The 22157-nt window shown below is 40.8% G+C and overlaps 1 protein-coding gene across 2 annotated transcripts in view; it reads right to left on the bottom strand.

Annotated features, from left to right (window-relative positions):
* The window catches only part of PTPMT1 (protein tyrosine phosphatase mitochondrial 1), a 188487-nt gene that overhangs the window by 92501 nt on the left and 73829 nt on the right, over positions 1-22157 (bottom strand). For both annotated transcript variants that reach the window (XM_044082736.1, XM_044082737.1), the window contains exon 3: positions 7473-7664. In XM_044082736.1, coding sequence (XP_043938671.1) covers positions 7473-7664 — 192 coding nt within the window. The remainder of the gene's footprint in view (positions 1-7472; positions 7665-22157) is intronic.

Below are 22157 nucleotides of genomic sequence, written 5' to 3'. Positions count from 1 at the left end.
ACTCACCTTTTTTGGAAGTGCTGAGAGGTTTATTTAACAGGTTTTGGCCCATCATTGTTAATGATGAGAGGTTTGGTAAACTGTTCCGAGAGAGAATAACAGTCTCATATTGCACATCAAATAATTTGAAAGAATTATCTATAAGGAAGTTGGATAGAGAATATGGGAGAAAGGGCAGTTTCCCTTGTGGAAAATGTTTGTGTGTAAAAAGATCAAAAACACAGATGGGGCAAACATTAATGGCAAAGCATATAAGGCCAGAGATCAATTTGTTTGTGTCTTTCAGCTTTTCCCGGTTAGGGGTCGCCACAGCAGAACTCCGGTCCGCTAATGATTGGCAGTTGATTTTTACGTACCGGCTTGCCAGGCCTGACACACAACCTTCAACGAAGGTACGCCCATTCACGCATGTCTCCACGCAGAAGACGTTCTAGCTGAGAATCGAACCAGACAGCGTCTTACTGTGAGGCGACAACGTTACCGCAGCACCACCACCGCATAAGGCCAGAGGTCAATACAACTGTGAATCAGAGGGAGTTTATTTATATCATTGGGTGTAACTGCTCTATAACAAAATGGTATATAGGACAAACGAAAAGGGCAGTGAAAAAAAGAATCATGGAGCAATTAGGTGACATCAGGAGAGGTAGAATAGAAAGCCAGTGGCTGAGCATTTCATTAGGTTCCATGAAGGCACGGATAGATCCTTCTTCTATAGTGTGCTGGCCAAGCCTAAACAGCAACAAGGGGATGAAGCAACAAATAAATTGTCATTGTTAGAAACCAAATGTATTATCAACTTTAAAACCCTGTATCCAAGGGGACTAAATATAGATATAAATTTGAATATTACAGTGTAGATATTTGAAATTTAAATTTGTGGCAATGTTATGTATTAAATGCTGAGGGGAGTGCCCACAATTAGCTCTGCACTCAGTTTTGTATCTATTAGGTATGTAACATTTATATTAGGTTTGTTTATTAGATGAAAATGATGTTTCCTGCTGAAATCATGGATTTATGTATTAGGTGAAAATGATGTTTCCTGCTAAAATCATGAATTTATGTATTTATATATTTATAAAATTATTTTTCTGTTACATACATTTCTAGGCATTTTCTCTCCAATGTAAGTTGTAAAAAAAAGTTCTTTTATAAAAGAGAAGTATATGAAAATAATATTAAGCAACAGAAAGTTTATTTCACAGGGGCAATGTATTCAAATGTACTTAAATGAACAATGGATTCCAATCAATTTTAATTAATGGAATTATTCTACTAATGCAACAACATAAAAGATGGCTGCTTGGTGTAAAATTTATTCCTTGAAGGTGAAAGCCGAGGTACCGGACACACCAGTGAAGAATTTCCTTATATCCTGGTGTGGAGTGTGTGTTTTTTGAGAAAAAAATACCTGACGGAGCCGTGTATCGAATTCCACCCCTATAAAATGTAGCCTTTGGGACGGAATTAATTTGCATTTGCTCTCGTTCACAGTGATGCCCAAGTGCGACAAAAGTTTCTGTGTTTGCTGTATGATGAACAAAAGTTGATGCTCGGTAGGGGCATTAAGGAGTTAATCGTCCAAGTATGGAAACATCCGGAATCCTCAGTCTCAAGTGAGCTGTCACCACCGCCATCCATTTGGTGAACACTCTGGGGGCTGTAGAGAGACCAAAAAGCAGTGCTCGGAATTGGTAATGATTGGCCTTAGCCGAAAGCGGAGAAATCTTCTGGAGCGTTTGTCCATATTTATGTGGCAATACACGTCCTGACGGTCTACAGAGCACATCCATTCGTCTTTTTCCAAAAAAGTAAGTATCGACTGTAACGTGACCATCCAAAACAATTGTTTGAAAAATTTGTTTAGGTTGCCGAGGTCTAAAATGGGCCTTCAGTCCCATGTTAGTTTTGGCACTAAAAAGAATCCTGAGTAAAAGCTGGATCATTGTTGGTCTGGGGGGACTACTTGGATGACTCTTTTTTGAAGCAGCTTTTGAATTTCTATTCCTGCAAATTCGCTTTGACTGTGTGGAACGTCGGGAATGCTTTGGCTTTGACAAGAAGGGAATGTGATATCCTCTGGTTATTACTGTCTGCACCCAAGAATCTGTGGTTATCTCTTGACAGGCAAACTGGTGCAGAGAGAAAATACCCCCCGACTGCCTCCAGAGGCAAGCAATCGGGCCGCTGTTCAGGAGCACGGATAGGCTTGTCCAGAGAAAGAATCTCTGGATCCCTGGTTACATGGACACCCCCTGCCCCTAAAGGGGCATCTTCCATTTGAATTACCCTCTCTGCCCAGGAGGAAAATTCAGCCCGTGTGTTGTGGAAAGGCCCTTGGGAGTTTTGGTACCACATCTTTCCACTCCTGTTGTTCCTGGAGTAGGGTCTCTGGGGAGTAGAGAAACGGACACCTATGGCAGACAGGGTCTTACCGTCCTTTTCACACCTGCCCAAGGTATCCTTAACGTTAGAGCCAAAGTGGGATGAGGCCTCAATGGGGACGTTAAGGAAGGAAGACTTGAAAGGGTCCGCAAAGTCGCATCCAGGTGTGGCACCTAGCCATGACTCCAGCACCTGCCACTCTTGCCACTCCTTTGGTTGAGTATGAAATGAACCTTATGGATGAAATGTAAATAGACTCCAGGGTGACGAGTTGTGAGGCAACCTTGTCTCGTACCTCATCGGACACTGCTCCTGCTAACATTTCGGAAAGCTCTGAAATTAAGTCTCTCTGAAGCTGCATGAAGTGTGCCAAGTAGTTCATAGACCCGATTGCAAAGGTCGCTGAAGTAAAGACCCGCTTCCCTATCCTATCACTCGAGATTCACTGTTCGGGGGATGAACAGTAGAGCTCTCCTCAGCGAGCTCTTTCTTTGTGGCTGCCGCCATAACCATAGCCTCAATAGGAAGACATTTGGACCAATGGCGGTTGATCTTCTGGTGGAGAGGGCATCTTATCTTGCCTATGTGGGATCGGCTCAATGGCATCAGGTGTCATCCAAGCCTGCTGCACGATGTACTGGACAAGTTCATCTGTGGGGGGGGGGGGTCACCTAGGAGGTAGAGGGTCAGGCTCGGAAAGCCTGCAAGAATACGTTCTCCTTGGGGGAAGGGATGCTGGACTTCCAGTTGCCCCGCTGTTTCAGTATTTCCAGGATGTCCCCAAAGGAAACATCTTCAGGGAGCGATTGTGGGGACCCTTCCCCATCATCGAAGTCCGTATCTTTGGTCAGCGATTCCTCCGAGGAATCAAAGTGTTTCTTCTTGCATGCTTTCTTGCAAGGAACATCCTTGAGGGGAACATCAGAAGAGGAACCTGCAGAAGGGGAACCTTGATGAAGGGTAACTTGAGGCTCCCAAACCCGCTCTCTCCATCACCTGGAAGGCCGGATACCCCCCACCCGAGGAGGGATGGGAGGCTGGAACTGAAACAGACAAACTCTGAACCGGGGTCACACACCACCTCAATGGACCAACCCCCAGGGAAGGATCCTCCGGAAGAGACAGGGCTGCCGAGGCAGGCCAATCTTGAACCCAAGGATGGCCTGTTTCTGCATAGGGTTCAGACGAAAGTAGTCTCCAGCACCGAAGAGAGATCCAGTATAGGTGCTGGAGCAGCTGGAACCAGAGTAGCAACCGGTGACAAAACTTCCAAAACCTGCGAAGAAGTTGGAGGAAGAAAATACTGCGGAGTCCTCGAAGCAGGGCCTTCGGATCAGAGTGAGAGGGTTTCTGAGCTGCAGATATGCCTCTGGCTGTCAACAGCTGGTCTACCAGTCTCACTATATCTAACTCTGAAAGGCTCTTGGAGGAAAGGGTAGATAACCCCGATGGTGAAACTGGACATCCAAAGAAAGGACTGTACTGCTGTTCATAGAAAGGGTCCACCGACGGGGAGTATCTGGTCCTGGGAAGATGTTCATTTCACTGAGCCGAAGTCGAAAGACCGTTATGAAGTTCAGGAAGGGAAAAAAACAGTTCCGGAGAGACTACTGGCAGAGATGTGTCGGAGCCGAGGCAGTTTTCATGACGGTTGTCGTTGCCAAAGGTTGAACAGACAAAGAAATCAGAGGAGACGATGTGGTCAGTGCCTTAGGTAAAGTTAACGGTGCAGTAGCAGAGATTGGAGCAGATGATGTGGTCGGTCCGATGGAACAGATGGCGCTGATGAAATTGCCACTTTTGGAGCAGAGATCGGAGCCGAGGATTTCAATCTCAGAACCGAAGACTCCTTATGCTACAACTTAGGAACCTTAGGCCTTGGTTCCGATAATTTCGACTTGTGAGGAGAAGTGGGAAGGGATTTACTCCTCTTTTTATCATCTTTCCTCGGAGGGGGTGAAGCCTCCATCTCAGAGATCGCCTCCGAAAAAGGAGATTTTAATAAACGAGCAAGCATCAGTTTATTTTTGCGTTCTGCAAGAGTGTGGGAGCTGAAAGTCCTACAAATATCACACGGCGGTTTTCTCCGATAAATAGGTTCATAGATATGTACTAGGCTATCTGCCCAAAGACATTTATAAGCCTAGCCAGAATGTGTTGGCTTTCGCCGTCCCCTTAGATTAGTTCCCTGTGCTTCTGTCCAGCAGAGCCACTGAAGTGATCCCCGAGGTAAACTTTGTTTCCCATCCACTCATCAAGGTTTCTTTTGAAGAGTGTTAGCGAGGAGCTCTGCCTAATGTAGATTGGGATCTTGTTCCAAAGCATGGGACGTCTCTGGGACAGGAATCTATCCCTCCAGCATGTCCTATTTATTGTTGTGGTGAGGTTTAGATCCCTAGAGCGCCTGGCTCGCGGGGAAAAGGTTTTCTTTAGGTGGAGCATGTCCATTAATTCTGGGTTGGACATGGCCTTGTATGTCAGGCAGAGATCATCTCTGAGTAGGCGGTAGGAAACCAAGTACAGCTGTAATTTCTTCAGTCGAGTTGCAGAGGGCATCTGTTTTGGGTCAGTGATCCTCTTGGTGAGGTACTTCTGTGGTCTTTCCAGCTGTTGCAGGTGTCTTATAGGTTCATAGGTTCATAGGTTTATACTAGGCTATCTGCCCTAAGGCATTTATAAGCCTAGCCCAAATTATTGTGGCTTACGCCACCCCTTATATGAAAAAATACTGTGCCCATTAGTTTGTTGTGCCTCTGTCCAGCAGTGACCCAGAGATGATTCCCGGGGTAAACCTACGATCTCCCATCCACAGGTCTAGATTTCTCTTGAACAGAGTCAGCGAGGTGCTCTGCCTCACATGGACCGGGATTTTATTCCACAGCATAGGGAGTCTCTGAGTGATAAATCTATCCCTCCAGCACGTCCTATTTATATCCGTGTAAGGTACATCCTAAATGGGGCGTTGTACTCTATGATGGGTCTGATGAGTGATGAGTAGAGGGGCACAATTACTTATTTTGATCTGGATGCAAATTCTTTTGTGATTAGGTGGGCCACGTAGAAGGATTTTCTAAACACTTTGGCAATATGATTATCAAAGGTGAGATTACTATCTACTTGGGTCCCCGATCCCTTATTACGTCTTCCGTATTTAAGGGACTACCACCTATGTGGTAGTTTGTGGGTACTTTGTTTTTTCCAAAGGGGATGACTATGCACTTTTTGGCATTTAGCTTGAGGCCATGACTTTGACACCAAGTATCCGTCTCAGTGAGACCCTTTTGGAGGATGTCTGTGTCAGCTAGAGAGTCAATTATAGCCCCTAGTTTGCAGTCGTCTGCGAACTTGGTCAGCCATAGTCCTCCTGTGCTTGCCTGTACCTCTGAGAAGTATATGCCGAACACGAGGGGTCCTAGGACTGAGCCCTGGGGAACGCCACTTGTAACCGGTTTAGAGTCGGACCTAGCTCCAGGAACTCTCACCATGTGGGTTCTGTCCATGAGCCAGTTGGCAACCCATCTTGTGACGTAGGAGTTTATGTCCAGGCTGGTGAGCTTGTCCATAATACCAGAATGGGAAAGGTGTCAAAAGCCTTTACGAGGTCTAGGTAGGCTATGTGTACCACCTTTCCCTCGTCTATAGCCTTGATAACTGTCTCAAAGAAGTCCACCAGGTTTAGGAGGCATGATCTGCCCTTAACAAAGCTGAACTGGGTAGGGTCCAGTGTTTGGAGGTTCCCAATGTCTCTGTTAATGAGTTCCATGATGATGCGCTCCATAGCCTTGCAGACCAAGCTAGTCAGGCTTACAGGGAGATAGTTCCCGAGGTCTGTTGTGGCTCCACCTTTGTGAAGCGGAATAACCATTGTTGTGCGCCACTCTATGGGTACGTAGCCTGTGGAGAGGCTGAGTTTGAACAGTGTGTTTAGGTGAGGGGTTAGTTCGTCTTTGAGCTCATGTAGGACGCAGCCTAGGACACCGTCCGGTCCCACTGATGCTGTGTTTTTGGTTTTGGAGAGGGCTGTTTTAACCTGAGTGTCTGTGATTTCAGGGACTCTACAGTCTTCTGGCATGGTTATAGGCCCTTTTGGGGGTGAGGGGAGTTAAATGGGAAACCACTAAATACAAGACATATGACGCTATGTTATACATTTTTTTGTCACATTTGTCACATCTTTTAAAACCAGTAGTTGTTTTCTTTTCTGACATATTTTCTACAATAAGTACAATAATTCCCAAATAGGAAAAGCACACGATCCAAAAATAGCAATAATAACAATAATAATAAAGGCAGTACAAATCTTAGATGTAAAAAGAGAAATAGCAGAGGGAGTACCAACTATGGTATGAAAGACTACCCAACCGGGTAAGGGAAGGTACCAACAATGGTAGAAGAATTACCAACTGGTACAAAAAGGAGAGAAGAAAAGCTGAAAATAGGGAATTAGCGAAAAGGGTACAACAAAACAACACAGATTTGTTACAGAAAAAGACTTAGGAAAAAATTCCACAAAACTTATCAACAAAATGAACACTTAGCTGAGAGGCTGTCTGGCACGTCTTGTTTTTTACACGGCAAACGAGATCTCATGTAACATGGAGAAGAGCACTATGGGTAAGGCTCAGCTCAAGAGCTTTCTGGCTGGCACGGACTTGGTAAATGGCCGAGTCGGAACAGAGGATCGGTTCCAAACCCACATGTAAGGAATGAATGAAGATTAACAACATCAGATGCAATGTTCCAACACTGCTTCCCTTCATGATGTCACAAATGTTCACAAAGCTCAACAAAACATAGCTGAACAAAACACATTTCCTTTACTTACCTTACATTCAATGAACTGTGAACAGTTTCACAATATTTTTACAGAGTTAATAAAGACAGATTCATTGTGAACTGTCGTTGACCTACTTCTCAGTATAATAAATTATTAAAATAAATACAATTATCTCTATTTAGATGTTATCCATAAAGTAAATGTGATTCAGTCATTTTACCAGTAAGTGTTAAAAGATGTAGCAATATATGTTAACAGATTTGGTCCTACAAAAGTAAGCACTGAATTAAAGATTGGAAAAACCTACATGGATCAGATATGCTGCAACCATTGTAGCACTACGAGAGCGCCCTGCCTTACAGTGGACATATACACTACTCCCCTTTTCTCTGTGCTCCATGATAAAAGATACACCCTTCTGCAGATTCTCCAAAGTGGGAACTCCGGTGAAATCCACTGTGTGGAGGCACAGTTGCTCAACGCCAGCATCCTGCCAGTCCTAAAACAATATGCAGAATTCTTTCAGTATGACAGCAGCAACTTAACAAATAAGCACATGTTCTGCTATTAGGGATAAATACATTTTGTGCACTATGTACAACAAATCATGCTTAGCAGTATGAATTAATTCCGAAGCAAAAAAAAAAAAAACATTTTCACTAACTATTTCTTAAAATAAGAAAAAAATATTTTAAAGCTGTAATCATCATCCTTATTAACTGCAGCGCCTCTGTTTAGCCTTTCTGCCCACTCCCTTAGTAGTCAGATTTCACAAAAGTGGCTACATCACATTGAAACAGTAGATTAAGACCAATCCCACTACAAAAACACTTTTAAAATGGAATTTCACTTTCCTAAAGGTGTTTTTGGATAGCATAAGTTACTACAGCTCATAACATGGAAAATATATGTGTTCGGCAAGAATGTGTAATTCTCATTGACAAAGTAGGATTTTAAGTTTCAAAAACTGCTTCAGTATATACTTACTATAACATATGCAATGAACAACAGCTATCAAAGAAAAAAGACAGAACAGCAACATTCAGTTTATACACCGGTTTGTTCTGAATGTAATGTAGGAGCAACACCTTGGTGAAGTCATTATAAGAATGGATAAGTGCAACCCAGAAACCACACACAGGGTTTTTGTTATGAAAAGGTAAACACACATGCTGCAAGAGAAGACAGGTACTACCCTGCTGTCAACCTTTCTTTGATTTTTTTGTGATACAATTGAACAGGTTGTGATTTAGATTTACTCAAAAAAAAGAAAGAAAAAAATATTATACTATTTGCACAATCATCTGGATACTACTTCTAGAAACCCACTGTTATTGTTGCTGTACAACTCATTTATCATGACTTACAGCAAAAGAATTTGGCATTAAAGCTTCTTGTAACACTTCAGAAACACTACGGTTACAAAGAATCATACCAAACACTTTACAATGTATTCCACATTCTATCACATAAGGACTGGAGCATTAATTAGAGACTAATAACTGTAGCCAGACTCTGTTATATACAGAATTAAAGGGGATACTCTGTTACTTCTCAGTTTCTGTTCGCATTCATATAATACTGGGACTGAAATTTTATTAGCAGATCTACTTAGAGCATTTTTTTATCTCAAGACTACAGAGAATGGATATTCTAGGCATAGTCCATATTCTGTAATATTTAAAACACTTCTGGTTTGATTATTTCATGTGCAGAAATGCAAGACTTGCTGTTTGCAATTCAGATTCTTGACAGCTTCTTGCCTTCATGCTTCTCTTACTTTGCTAAGAACAGCACAACTTTACACTATTGTAAAAGTTTCTCCCCCTTTTCAATCCCCAAAAGCCAACACCCACCTTCATATCCATTGCACATTTGGGAGACATACAGATATACTTCCATTGTTTCTTTGGGAATCGCTTATCCAATCTCTTTTCCAATTCCTTTCTAACCTCCTCTGATTGACTGCTATAATTATCATGCAATATTTGATATGCTTTATTAATTATTTCTTTATTAACAGCAGCTTCTGTTCTAGATTCTACTAAAAACTCTGCCAGTGCTGGTCTTTCACTTAGTATAGGCAAAGAGAAAGAAAACAGGGAGATCCTATCAGTCCTTCATAGGGAAGGTAATCTCTAGCCTGCCGTCCAAATAAATTCTTGGAATCTTCCCATTCTATTACGTTTACCTCACTAATTATTTGCTCTCAATGCTTTGGCTCTTTTGCCAGTTTTCTCCAATAAATTCCAGCTGTTATAATAACTGTTGTCTGTATCCCTAATTGCAGTCATCCCTATCTACAGAATCTCCTTTCACGATTCCTGTGTTGGCTTAGTTCTTAGACTACTGTTACATTATGAATATAATATTCTGTATGACTTTTATTATTCTCGTTAAAGATCTGCATCCAAAATCCCAGTCTCTCCTAGTTTCTTGAGCTTCCTCCCTGTTTCATCATCATCCCTTTCCACTTTAAATTATTGGTTTCTGCTTGTGCTATGTATAGTAGCCTTAACTCTGTAGCTCTGAAATACCCCTTCAAATTGGGTAATCCCAAACCGCTTTGTTCTACAGGCAGAATCAGCTTATCCCATTTAACTTTTGCCCTCTTCCCCTCCCAGATAAAATCCTTCAGCTTGCTATCAACAACTTCTCCTGTGATTGATAAAAATATGCCTGACCTGTATATAAAATTAAAGGGACTAAAAGCATTTTAACTGTTTGTATGTTGCTATCCATTTCCATATATCAGAGCTTCCAATTTCTCAGTTTTGTATTATCTTTTGTTTAGTCTCTTCCCACATATCCTTAGCTGCCACACCAGAATTTTTTTTAATCCATACTCCTAAAAACTTAATTTTATCATGTTCTCATAAATATGGATATTGCTGAACAAATTCATATGTGGGTACATAATTTACAGCTATTGCCTTTGTTTTAGCTTCATTCATTTTGAAACTCTAAAAAGATTTGACACTGTCTCAGAATATTCCACAACACTGAAATGTCCTTTTCTGGTTTTATCAGATATAAAATAATATCATCTGCAAACAGAGCCAGTTTTTATTGACTAGCATACCAATTATATCCTTGAATTTCTGAGTCCCTTATTTTCTTTGCCAATGGTTCTAAATATAATGCAAACAACACAGCAGAAAAAGAGGACACCCTTGCCTGGTTCCTCTGCTCAAACAGAAATCATCAGTTAGGAACCTAACCACTTCAACCTTTCCTTGCAATCCCTCATGTATTCTTCTAATCAACCTTATAATTTTAATAGGGAATGCACATACTTCCATTGTCCTGCTCATAAACTCCCAGCTTACTCTGTCAAACACTTTCCCTGCATCAAGACCTGCCAACAACAGTGGTATTTTCTTACATTCTGTTTCCCTCTGGATCATCAATGTTCTGTTAATGTTGTCAATGTTTGCCTCCCCTCCACAAAAAAACACACCGATCTATATTTATCAATTTATTTTGGTATCAACTTTGCCATTCTTTTAGCCATTATAAACAAACACTTTACAATCCCGGTTTAGGATTGAAACTGGCCTGTATGAACCTGGATCTGATGGGTCTTTACCCTCTTTAGGTATTACAGCCACCACCGCTTTCTTCCAGGATGGTGGTACTTTACCTTTTAAAATACTCTTAAACAAAACCTTCCAGATCTTTTTCAGTTTATTTCCAAACTTCCACAGAAATACCATCTATTTCTGAGGACTTTCCTGTGGATTGGTTATACATAACAATTTTATCTCCTCTCCTCTTATCCTGTTAGTAATTTAGTCTCATCTACCTCTAATCTTGGCATATTTAATTCTTCCATAAACATTTCCATTTGTACCTTTTCTGGATTTACATATTTTCCTGCTTTATACTTTCATAAAAATGTCCGAAATATTTCTAGTAACTCTATAGTATCTCTTGTTATCTTCCTTATTATAGGCTGCCTAAGCTTGGAAACAACCCTTTCTACTTTCTGTTACCCGAGTCATTGTGCTAAACATTTTTGTGTTCTGGAGTTATGATAAAAACAGTTGCTTAACAGCAATCTTTCTAAAGTCATGCATATTATCAAGATAATTGCTTATTTTATGTTTATCATTCTTCAATTGCGCCACCTCTTGTTCTGTGAGAGTCCCCTTGTCCTCAATACTCTTAACATTTGTCAGTTCCTCTAAATAATTCTTGTTACTTCTTTTTTTTTTTCAAAGAATTTTATTAACCAATTATTAAAATGAACAAATATTTCCATGAAATTATAACATTTTTTCTTTAAAGTTAAAAAACAAATTAAAAAAACAAACTTTCTAATATATAAACCAATATAACTAAACTAGGTACAAAGACGTTCATCATGCAAAAAAAAAATTGTTAATGTAGCTGTAGGATTAATTAAAATCATCTGTTTACATAAATTAATAAACTATTTTTCTAGAAGTTCACAGATGATATTCCATGAATTATATAATGTAGTATTCCTAGACGATCTAGATTTAATAGTTAACATTTCCAAATTACACGTTTCAAGGAGTATATTTTTAAATTCCAAAAATGTAGGTGCTGTACTAGATTTCCAGTTCTTAGTGATTGTTTTTCTAGCTATAGATAGTATAGAACAAACCAAATGGAACTTATTCTCTTTTATACAATCAGGAACAGGAGTATTAAATAAAACAAGTGATTTAGATATAAAGAAATTATCAGTAAAAATTGTTTGCAACAAATTATTGATATCATCCCAAAATTTTCTTAAATATATGCAATTATAAAACATATGAGACCAGTCAGCATTCAATTCAATATTACATCTCCAACACGTTATATTCTTTTTAGAAAATATACTTATATTATGAGGAGTGATAAATGATCTATTTAAAAATTTCCATGTGAATAATTTCCATTTTAAAGAAGAAGTAGTCATATTTGCTGATTGTAAAATATTACATTTGTCTTTCTCAGAAGGGGGATTATTATTAATTAAAGAAAAATATTTCCAATAATTATCTGAATGTGTATCTAAATCACATTTAATTGCCCTATAAATGTTTGATAAACTTGTTATTAGCAGGAGATTTATGCAAAACTGATAAAATCATATATTGTATTAGCTTGGGAATTTTTTTCCTAATTATAGGAGACATAGAATCCAATTTATTTAATACATATTGTCTAGCTTCTTGAAGCTCTAACCATAAACAAGAATCAAGTTTATACTCTTCCAAGAGTAAACTATTGGATTTTATCTCATTATTTATCATCATTTGGTGCCAAAATGTTAAATGCTTTTGCTGAAATATAGACATTTTTGTATAATCTGAAGAGAAAATAGATCTGTGTGTGTAGGCTATAGGGAAGATTAAAACAAAGCCAATCCTTATATATGTTATATTTAAATATAACATTTTTAAATGATTTTAAAAGACAAACTCTATACAGAGTTAAAACTCAGAGAAGAAAATTCAGAAATATAATCTTTTAACCTCCAAATAAATGGATTATTAATTATATTTAGATTATAGGAACTGTTTATATCTTTGGTATTTTGTGACAATACCTCTATAAACTCTTTCCACTTAGCAGTATATTCCACATCAATGAGATGAGAGATTGTAGTGAATACTGATGAAATTGAATAAATGTCTAAATTTGGTAAGGCTATACCCCCATTATTCCAAGTATACATATGGCATGTTAATGCAATTCTTGGCTTATTTGGGAACCACAAAAATTTCTGACTCACTGAATTACATTTTTTAATTATTTGGTAAGAAGGAGGTATAGATAAAGATTGAATTATATATAAGATTTTAGGGAGAAGGATCATCTTTATTATTAAAAGTTTATCATCCATAGAAAAGGGTAATTTGTTCCATTTATTTATTAAATATTCTATCTGTAATAGACTTTTATTATAATTTATTTGAATGGTATCTTTAATATTGTTAGTAATAATTATACCTAAATATGCTATTTGTTGAGACTGAGCTATATATTCATTGTATTCATCAGGTATATTGTATTTTTTGATTTTATATTGAATTTTGGGCCAACTGTAGCACGGAGTGGGTTATTTATCTTGTTACATGCACATGCTCTTCATTTTATGTAGGGCAAACCTCCAGGCCGTTTCGTTTGAGAATTGGGGAACATCTTAGTGATATAAGAAACAAACGTAAGAATAAAGCACTTTATAAACATGTTCTTAAGCACCATTCAGCTTCTTTTTTATTTACTGCTATAGATTGTATTAGGGGTAAATGCAGGGACAAGTCAGGCTGGCAAGAGTTACTTAACTTCAAAGAACGAAAATGGATTGTGAAGCTTGGCGCATTATTTCCACTTGGTCTTAATGACCAATTTTGATGGACCAATGTCTTGTCTTTAGGTGTTCTCATGTGATACTTGATTGAGTATATATATTGGTATTGTTGGATGTTTTATTCTTTATCCACTGAAGAAGGCATTATTAAGCCGAAACCAGTCTGGATTTTTTAGGATAGTAGGGTTATTCCCTCTATCCTACGGACATTCAATAAATGTATATTATATCTTTATGAGTGTTGATTCCACCTTTTTGCTGGCTTTTTTGTTCCTAAAAGTGTTTTAAGCCTTTCTGCATAAATGGACATAAATAATTTGTAATCAGTGTTTAATAGGGAGATGGGTCTATAGGAGGTACACTTAGAGGGATCTTGGTTAGATTTTAAAATAGGAGAAATAAAATGTATTTCCAAGAAGGTGGAATTATGTTTTTGTCCTGAACAAGATTAAGTACTTTATAAAGCAATTTTAGAGCATTTATAGGTAGTAATTTGTAAATTTCAGGAATGATGCCGTCATTACCTGGTGCTTTATTTTTCTTTAATTTGGTAATGTGAGTCTGAAGTTCTTTGAAAGATATTTGTTTATCAATAGAAATCCCTTGTTCCTCTGAAGGTCTTGTTTTAGTGTATTTATTAATAAATGTTTTTATTTCCTCTTTAGAGTTAATTTCAGTAGTTGTTTGGTTGATGTTTATAAAAAACTCTCTAAATTCAGTTAATATATTATGAATTTCCGATACCATTTTTCCTTTTTTTAGGGGAGAATATTTCATTAATATGATTAAATCTATTTAATCTTTTCGTTTTATTAGCAATAATTGTTAAGGATTTAGGGTTAGAAGAGAAATTTATAAACTTGAATTTTTCTATATTGATCATAGTTTTATGTTTTAATATTTCTAGATATTTATTATTTAACATATTTATTTCTTTTCTTTTATCTGATATATCTTTATCACCCATATTACTAAGTTTTAAAGTGTCTAATTTACATTGTATATCTTGCAGCTCTTTATCCCAAGCTTTCTTTTTTTGTTGTTGTACCAATTCAATATCCTACCATATAGATAAACTTTTAGGGCATCCCATATGTAAATTTCTGATATATCATTAGTATTGTTAAGTTCTAAAAAATACTGTACTTCTGTAGAAATGAAATCATTAAAATCTTTTAATTTTGTGATATAAGCTGGGATCCTTTTTATATGAATATTAAAATTTGGATTGACTACCACTTCAAAAATGATAGAATTATGATCTGATAAAGGACATGAAATCACTGCTGATTTGTTTAAGGAATCTGTTAAATTATTAGAAATAAAAACTCCATCTATTCTCGAGTATGGGTTATGTCTATGACAAAAAAAGGTGTAAAACAAAGTAGTATCTGCAAAATAATTTATATCTTTCAAAAAATAAGTATCTGAAAAGTCTTTTAATAATTTAGATGATGTAGATATTATTCTCTTCCCATTAGTACTAGAGTCTTTGTAATCTAAAATACAATTGAAATCTCCTGCCAAAATAATGTTCCCTTTAGAGAGTAGTACAATTTGATCTAGATGTTGTTTCACTGTGTTTATCCCTATCCCTGGCATCCAATATATGTTAATCAATGTGAAAATTTTACTGTTTATTTCTATGGTGACTGCACAAAACATTCCTTTACTATCCTTATATGTATCTATTATTTTAGGAAAAGGCATTATGCTGTTCCATAGGATAGCTACTCCTCTCTTTTTCTTAATATGTTCAGAACTTACTAAAATCCTATATGTTTTAGATTCAAGTCTGAACATATCCTCTGTTATTAAGTGAGTTTCGTGTAAAAATACTTACTGGGATTTATGTAACTTAAAATAGCTAGTTAAATTCCTCCTTTTATTAGGATTATTTAAACCATTAATGTTAACTGATATACCTTTTAGTGTAGTCATTGAAAATTAAACGATGTAAATATAAGCATACTGATCTAAGAAATACACAAGAATATATCTGATAGGAATACTATTATGATCATTAGAACAAACAGTGTAAGAGTATCATATTCTTAAAATTAAGGTTGTTTCCTACTACATAAGATATGAACGTCTGAAAAGTTATTAGAAAATATTTATAACATAAACATGAAACAAAATAACCAACCCGAACCCCTCTGGAGTTTAAAACTCCTAACTCGAATGACATCAGTCACTCAAATCGACCTCCTATCAAAAGCAGCATCCAATCAGCACCTGCCTAAATGTCTATAGTCATAACTATAAAAATAAGGCTTCTCATCAATAACATAAACAATTTTTTTGTATGAACCAAATGTATAGATATAATGTTGTGTCAGTTAGTAAATTGATGACAGCTACATCTTAGGAATAAAGTACAGAATTTTCTTACATTAGTTAGTAGGTTATTAAGAACTACTATGATCTATTAGTTCACTCTTCTGTTTTAAAGTAATCACATTTGACAAGAACCTTAAAAAGAGACTATGGCATTATTTTATTACCAAAATATGGCTAATAAAGGCTGAAGTGTGATATATAGTACTGCCATAGGTAATCAGCTAACTGGGACATAGTTGTAAATGAATCACCTAAGGGCCTTCAATAACCACTAACATTGGCAGCTAATAAATAAGATGCTAATAAAAGTGATTTTACTAATAATCAACTAACATACTGATTGTTCTGAAAGAAATGAACACTGCATTTCTTTGCCAGAAACCAAATATAGTGATTACTCATCAAGAAGTAAAACCAACAATATCCTGCTAGTTTTCTTATAACCAAACACCCCGGTGCAGTCTCTTATGGGAGAGTGACTAATAAACCTTAAAAGTCTGATCTTCCATTCATTGCATTAATTTGAGTTACCTCAAAGGGTCCTTCACCATACTGAAAACTAGTGAAAAGGTCATATTAGTTCAAAGAAGCAAGGTGCTTAAATAGCTCCTGTATACTATATAAAAGCCTTATTTAAATATAATGAGCTTTTTATTATTCAGTTATAGCTTATACTATCTTTGAATTTTGAAAAGCTATTTCATTAACAAAACAAAAGATGAAAATTTCACATTTTCTAATGATAAACAGATCTAACTATTTTTAATGCACCTGTCCTTGCAATATTATTGCTGCCTATGTGGTACATCCTTATCAGCCTATTACACAAATGCATTCATAAAATAACTGAGATAACCCATTATATATGTCTATACATTTAACATTTTGATAAATGCTTCATGAAAATTTTCTCAGCAAGTCAATAGTTATAAAAAATGTACATGTAACACAAGTATATAAACAGCTTGTAGCGTTATTAAATCTTCCAAAAATGCACACATCACAACTAGTATTTCTCATCAAGATATCGGCACCCTTGTCATACATAAAGCAATTATTTTATGAGAATACTACTCGTTTATAAATACATAAGGCTCAAGAATACCTATGATGATCAGAAAAAGTATTTAGGCTACATGCGTAGTATAATCCCTATTTATTTAAGTTGAAAGTAGTAATCTAGTTATATCTTCTTTCCGTATGCTGTACGAGGAAACACATTTGAGTCAGTAGCTTCCTGGTGAGGATCAGAAGATCAATTTACTTCTGACACCTCATGATGACGTTTTAAGAAAGCTCCGAGCTTTCCAGCCGCGATGGATATCACAGTCTCAAGCTCATCCTGAAGATAAAGCTTTCAAAGTTCCGGCGGGAAATAGTAAGTAAAATTAGAAGTTATGTACTCACCATAACGTTCCATCTGAGTAGGTGTATTCATTTGTCTGCAACCTGTGGGTTATGGATCCGATATCGGATCCGAACCGGCATGGTTTTCCAGCTATGGATCCAAGCTCTCAGCTCCTCCCCTCACCCATAATGCCCTGCTCTACCCTCATGACCTCAGATCGAGTTTGCCAAAGCAACAATACCCTAAAAAGGGTAACATAGAATATGCAGGAAACTGATAGGCCAGGGGGATAGGAGGGCGGGATGGTTGCAGACAAATGAATACACCTACTCAGATGGAACGTTATGGTGAGTACATAACTTCTAAATCTGAAGTAGGATATTCATTGTCTGCAACCTGTGGGACAGAGTCCCCAGCTACCTGAATCTTGGCGGCCATCATGGAAGGATATTCCGAGCACCCTTGAGCCAAAGGATGCTCTACCCTAGATGCAAGATCCAACTTATAGTGGGAAATAAGCGTATGAGATGAAGCCCACGTGGCTGCTGCACAAATATCATCTAGAGGAATCCTAGCCTTGAAGGCTGCCGAGGTAGATACTGACCGGGTTGAATGGGCATGAACACCCTCCGGTGCGGGCCTTCCTGAAGCTTGATAAGCCAATAAAATGCACTGTGAAATCCAGCGGGACAGAGAAACTTTAGAGATTGGCTTGCCCAAATTGAATTTTGCAAAGGAAATAAACAGCTGGTCGGATTGCCTATGACCAGCTGTCCTGTTCAGATAAAATCTAAGTTGCCTGTGAACATCTAGTGAATGTAGCTTATATTCACCTTTGTTTTCATATTTAGGAAGAAAACAGGAGGTTAATGGATTGATTGATGTTTGCTTCAGAAGCGATTTTAGGAAGAAAGGACGGGTTGGTCCTGAGGGAGACACGGTCCGGATGAAATACCAAGTAAGGAGGTTTAGCTGATAATGCTTGAAGTTCAGAAACTCTCTTGGCTGATGTAATGGCTACCAAAAGGCTGTCTTGTAGGACAAGAATTTAAGATCCACCGTAGCCGCTGGCTCGAAAGGAGGCGGTCAAGGCCTGTAGGACCAGAGAAAGGTCCCAAGGAGGAACTGCTTGTTTTATAGGGGCCTGAGAAGAAAAGTACCTTTAAGAAAAATTTTACACAATTTGGCTGACATAAGAGGATTAGAGTCATGGCCAATGTGATAGTGAGAAATTGCCGCCAGTTGTACTTTGACTGTGGAACTGCTGGCACCATCGTTAAAGAGAGTGGTTAGAAAGTCAAGCACTAAAGGGAGAGGAACCGTGAAGGGATTCAGGCCTTGCCGCTCCGCCCTAAAGAAAGCGTTTCCATTTGCTTGGTAAACCTTTCTAGTGGATGGTTTATGAGCCGCCACCAAAATGGCCTTTAACGGTGAAGAAATACCGGGAGTCCTTATCAAGAGTGGAACTGGAGCAGCCAAGCGGTCAGCTTCAGGTTGTCCAGATTCGGAGGAGGAATGCAGGATGGATGGGATATCAGATCCGGGATGGGATCTAGAATCCAAGGAGGATTCACCGAGTGAGACCTTAGGAAGGGGAACCAGATCTGTCGAGGCCAGAATGGAGCAATGAGAATCATTCTGCAACCCACCCGAGAGGCTTTCTGAAGAACTTGGAGCATCAGAGGCAAGGGTGGATAGGCATACAGAAGACCGGGTGGCCAAGCATGCACCAGAGCGTCTCTTGGGGTACCTCCGGGAGGAGGTATTAGAGCGAAAAAACTGTCGCACTTGGTGTTTGAGGGAGAAGCAAAAGATCGCATGAAGGGGTTCCCCACCGTGCGAATATGCGTTCTGCTACTTGACAATTGAGAGACCACTCGTAAGGGGTCAGAATGGTGCGACTGAGCTTGTCCGCTAGGATGTTGGACCGACGCGGAATCTGCGTTGCTATTAGAAAGCCATTGCTGGACATTGCCCATTCCCAAACTCTCATCGCCTCTCCACAAAGATGGTAACACCTTGTTCCCCTTGCTTGTTGATGTACCAGACAACAGACATGTTGTCCGATTGAATCGCAATTGTTCCCAAGGGAAGAAAGTCCTGAAGTGCTAGCAACGCTAAGAGCACTGCTCTCATCTCTAGAACATTGATATGCAGTAAGGTCTCTGAATCGTTCCACGTGCCTTGGCCGGTCCGGCCCAAAGTGCCCCACCCGAGGGAGGCGTCCGTGGTCACCGTGGCGAGAGGAGAAGCACAAAATGGGCGGCCTTTGTGGAGATCCGGGAGTGGAGCCACCACAAGAGGGACCGCTTGCAAGCCTTGCTGATCGCTATGGGATGATGCATGGGGAGAGCAAGGTATGACCACTGTACTAAGAGCGTCCACTGTAGAATGCGCATATTGAGCCTGGCAAGAGGAAGAAGTGCTATAGCCGATGCCATGGACCCTAGAGCCCTCAGGACCAACTCCGCTGGAACAGAACTTGAATGGAGAATGGCCCGCACCTGGAGCTGCAGATTTAGAACTCTGTCCGCAGTGAGGAAAGCTCGTAAACTCCTTGTGTCTAGCCTGGCCCCTATAAAATCTAAGAGCTGTGTGGGCCAGGTTGGATTTCTTTGTATTTATTGTGATGCCCAGAAAGGAGCAAGATGGAGAAAGGAGTCTCGCGCCAATAGAAGTAGATGCCTTGTTGGGCGGTAGAAGCCAGTCGTCCAGGTAGGGAAAGACCTGCACCCCTGAAGCCTCAGGTGGGCCGCTACCACTGCTAATACTTTGGTGAACACCCTGGGGGCTGTGGTGAGACCAAAGGGAAGGACCCGGAACTGGTAGTGACTGGCTCCCAGCCGAGCGGAGAAACCTCCTGGCGCCTGTCCATCAGGATGTGGTAGTCTGGCGTCCTTGAGGTCTATCGAGCACATCCAGTGATTTTCTCCCAGAAGGGGAGAATAGATTGCAGAGTGACCATTGAATTTTTCTTTGGGGACTGCCAGATTCAAGAGAGAGAGGTCTAGGATTGGTCTTAGTTCCCCGTCTTTTTGGCACTAAAAGAATCTGGAGTAGAACCCTGATCCGATCTGGTCTGGGGAGCGGGCTGGATGGCTCTTTTCTTTAGCAGATGGCCAATTTCTGCCAAAGCGGCCTCCCGTTGACCGGGTGGGGCGTCTGGGAGGGACTTCAACTTTGGAAGGTGAAGGAAAGGAATGCGATATCCCTGGATATGATTTGGAGAACCCAGCGGTCCGATGTTATGGACTCCCATGCCGCTAGGTGCCCAACGTCCCCGACTGCCTCCAGAGTAGAGCAGTCGGGCAACCTCAGGGTTGCTGCGCGGGCCGTTCAGAGAAAGGTTCCCTGGACCCGAAGTTTCTGGGAGCCCTCTGCCTCTAGGGCGTCCTCCCTGTCCTCCTCTGCCACGGATGGACTGGTTGTCCGCAGCCCCCTGGGACTGCTCCGACTTCCGGAACCACCTCTTCTTCTGACCCTTTTCGTTCCTAGAATAGGGCCTCTGGGGTGCAGAGAAGCGGATTCCGACGGCAGACAGCGTCTTCCGTCCTTTTCGCTCTGGGTCAGCGTCTGACGGTCTTGCCAAACAGAGCAGAACCATCAAAGGCGTTCGCAAGCGGCGCTTTGAAGGGCGCAGAAAAAGCGCAGTGGCGGAGCCAGGGCTGACGTCTAGTGACCAGTCCTGTCCCCGCAGCGCTAGCGGCGCCTTCCGTTGCATGGGAGAGTAGCCGCATAGAAGTATTTGTAACTGACCTAAGAGTGGCCATACGGGTGGAGTGCAGAACTCTGTCCTCCTCCGAAATGGACTCAGGGGGGGGATGCAGCATATTCCTTAATAAGATCTCGCTGCATCCTATTGACATGTGCCAAATAGTTCAGCGCCCTTACCGAGAAGGTCGCCGAACTGAACATCCGCTTCCCCAAGCGGTCCATCATCGAGACTCCTTGCTCGGTGGGTGGACTGAGGACTCTCCTGAGCCAGTTCCCTCTTTGTGGCCGCCGCCGTCAACATGGCATCTACCGAGGCCTTACTCCAATGGGCCCGGTCGGATGGCGGACTAAGGATCCTATCCGGTCTCTTGGGAATTGGCTCCACGGTGTCCGGTTCCTTCCACGCCCTGGTGGTAATAAGGTCCACCAGGGGTCGGCAGGGGACACCCAAGAGGTAAACGGGCGGATGGTGGAAGCCTGGCCCAGTGCAGAGGGAGCGCGGGCGGGCGGAACAAGTGCCGGGGGTCCGGAGATCCTCAACAGAGCCCTCTCCACTACATCAAAAGCCGAAGGGGAGCCGACCTCGACCAAAGGATCCGACAATCGGCTCCCTCGGATCCGAGAGTGGACGGGCGGCCGGCGCTCGGATCCGAAGGACAGTGCAGCTCCGACACAGGCGGCGCCGAAGGAGCACTGATCCCCGGATCCGGCTCGGATCCAGGCTCCGAGGTCGGGTCCGGCGCACTCGAGGGCAGGGTCGGATCCGGTACCAAGTACTATCGGCGCCGACCCACCCCGGCTCGAAGCTGCTCGGCTCCAGCTGCTCCGAACCCGGATAGCGGGTCGGAGAAGGAGCAATAGGCTTAAAAGGGTGTTGAGCTCCCCGAGGGGGAGGCAAACACTCCCATCTGCATCTGGGCCTGGATGAACCTTCTCATCATCCGGTCCAGATCAGCATCAGAAAGGCTATGTGTAGATCTCGCGAGGCTACCGAGGTAGGCCTGGAGTGCCTCCTCGATAGCCTCGGCGGAGATCGGGTCTCCTCCTCCTCAGGACCCGGTGAAAGCACACAGGGGACGGGCGAAGGAGGAGACCGAACCGACAGAGCCGAGGAGAAGCCGCTTGGCTGGCGGGGCGAAACAGAGGTCTCGGCCCGCGCTTGGTGCTTCTCCCTCCGGTCCTTACTAGCATCCCTCTCCTCTCCAGGCGGGAGGTTGAGTCCCAGGAGCAGGAGGGGTGCCACAGGGAACAACCGT

This window comes from Protopterus annectens, chromosome 9.part0 (genome assembly GCF_019279795.1).
Source record: "Protopterus annectens isolate FY-2018-M chromosome 9.part0, PAN1.0, whole genome shotgun sequence".
Taxonomy (NCBI): domain Eukaryota; kingdom Metazoa; phylum Chordata; order Ceratodontiformes; family Protopteridae; genus Protopterus; species Protopterus annectens.
This window is presented reverse-complemented; position numbering and strand designations above follow the sequence as displayed.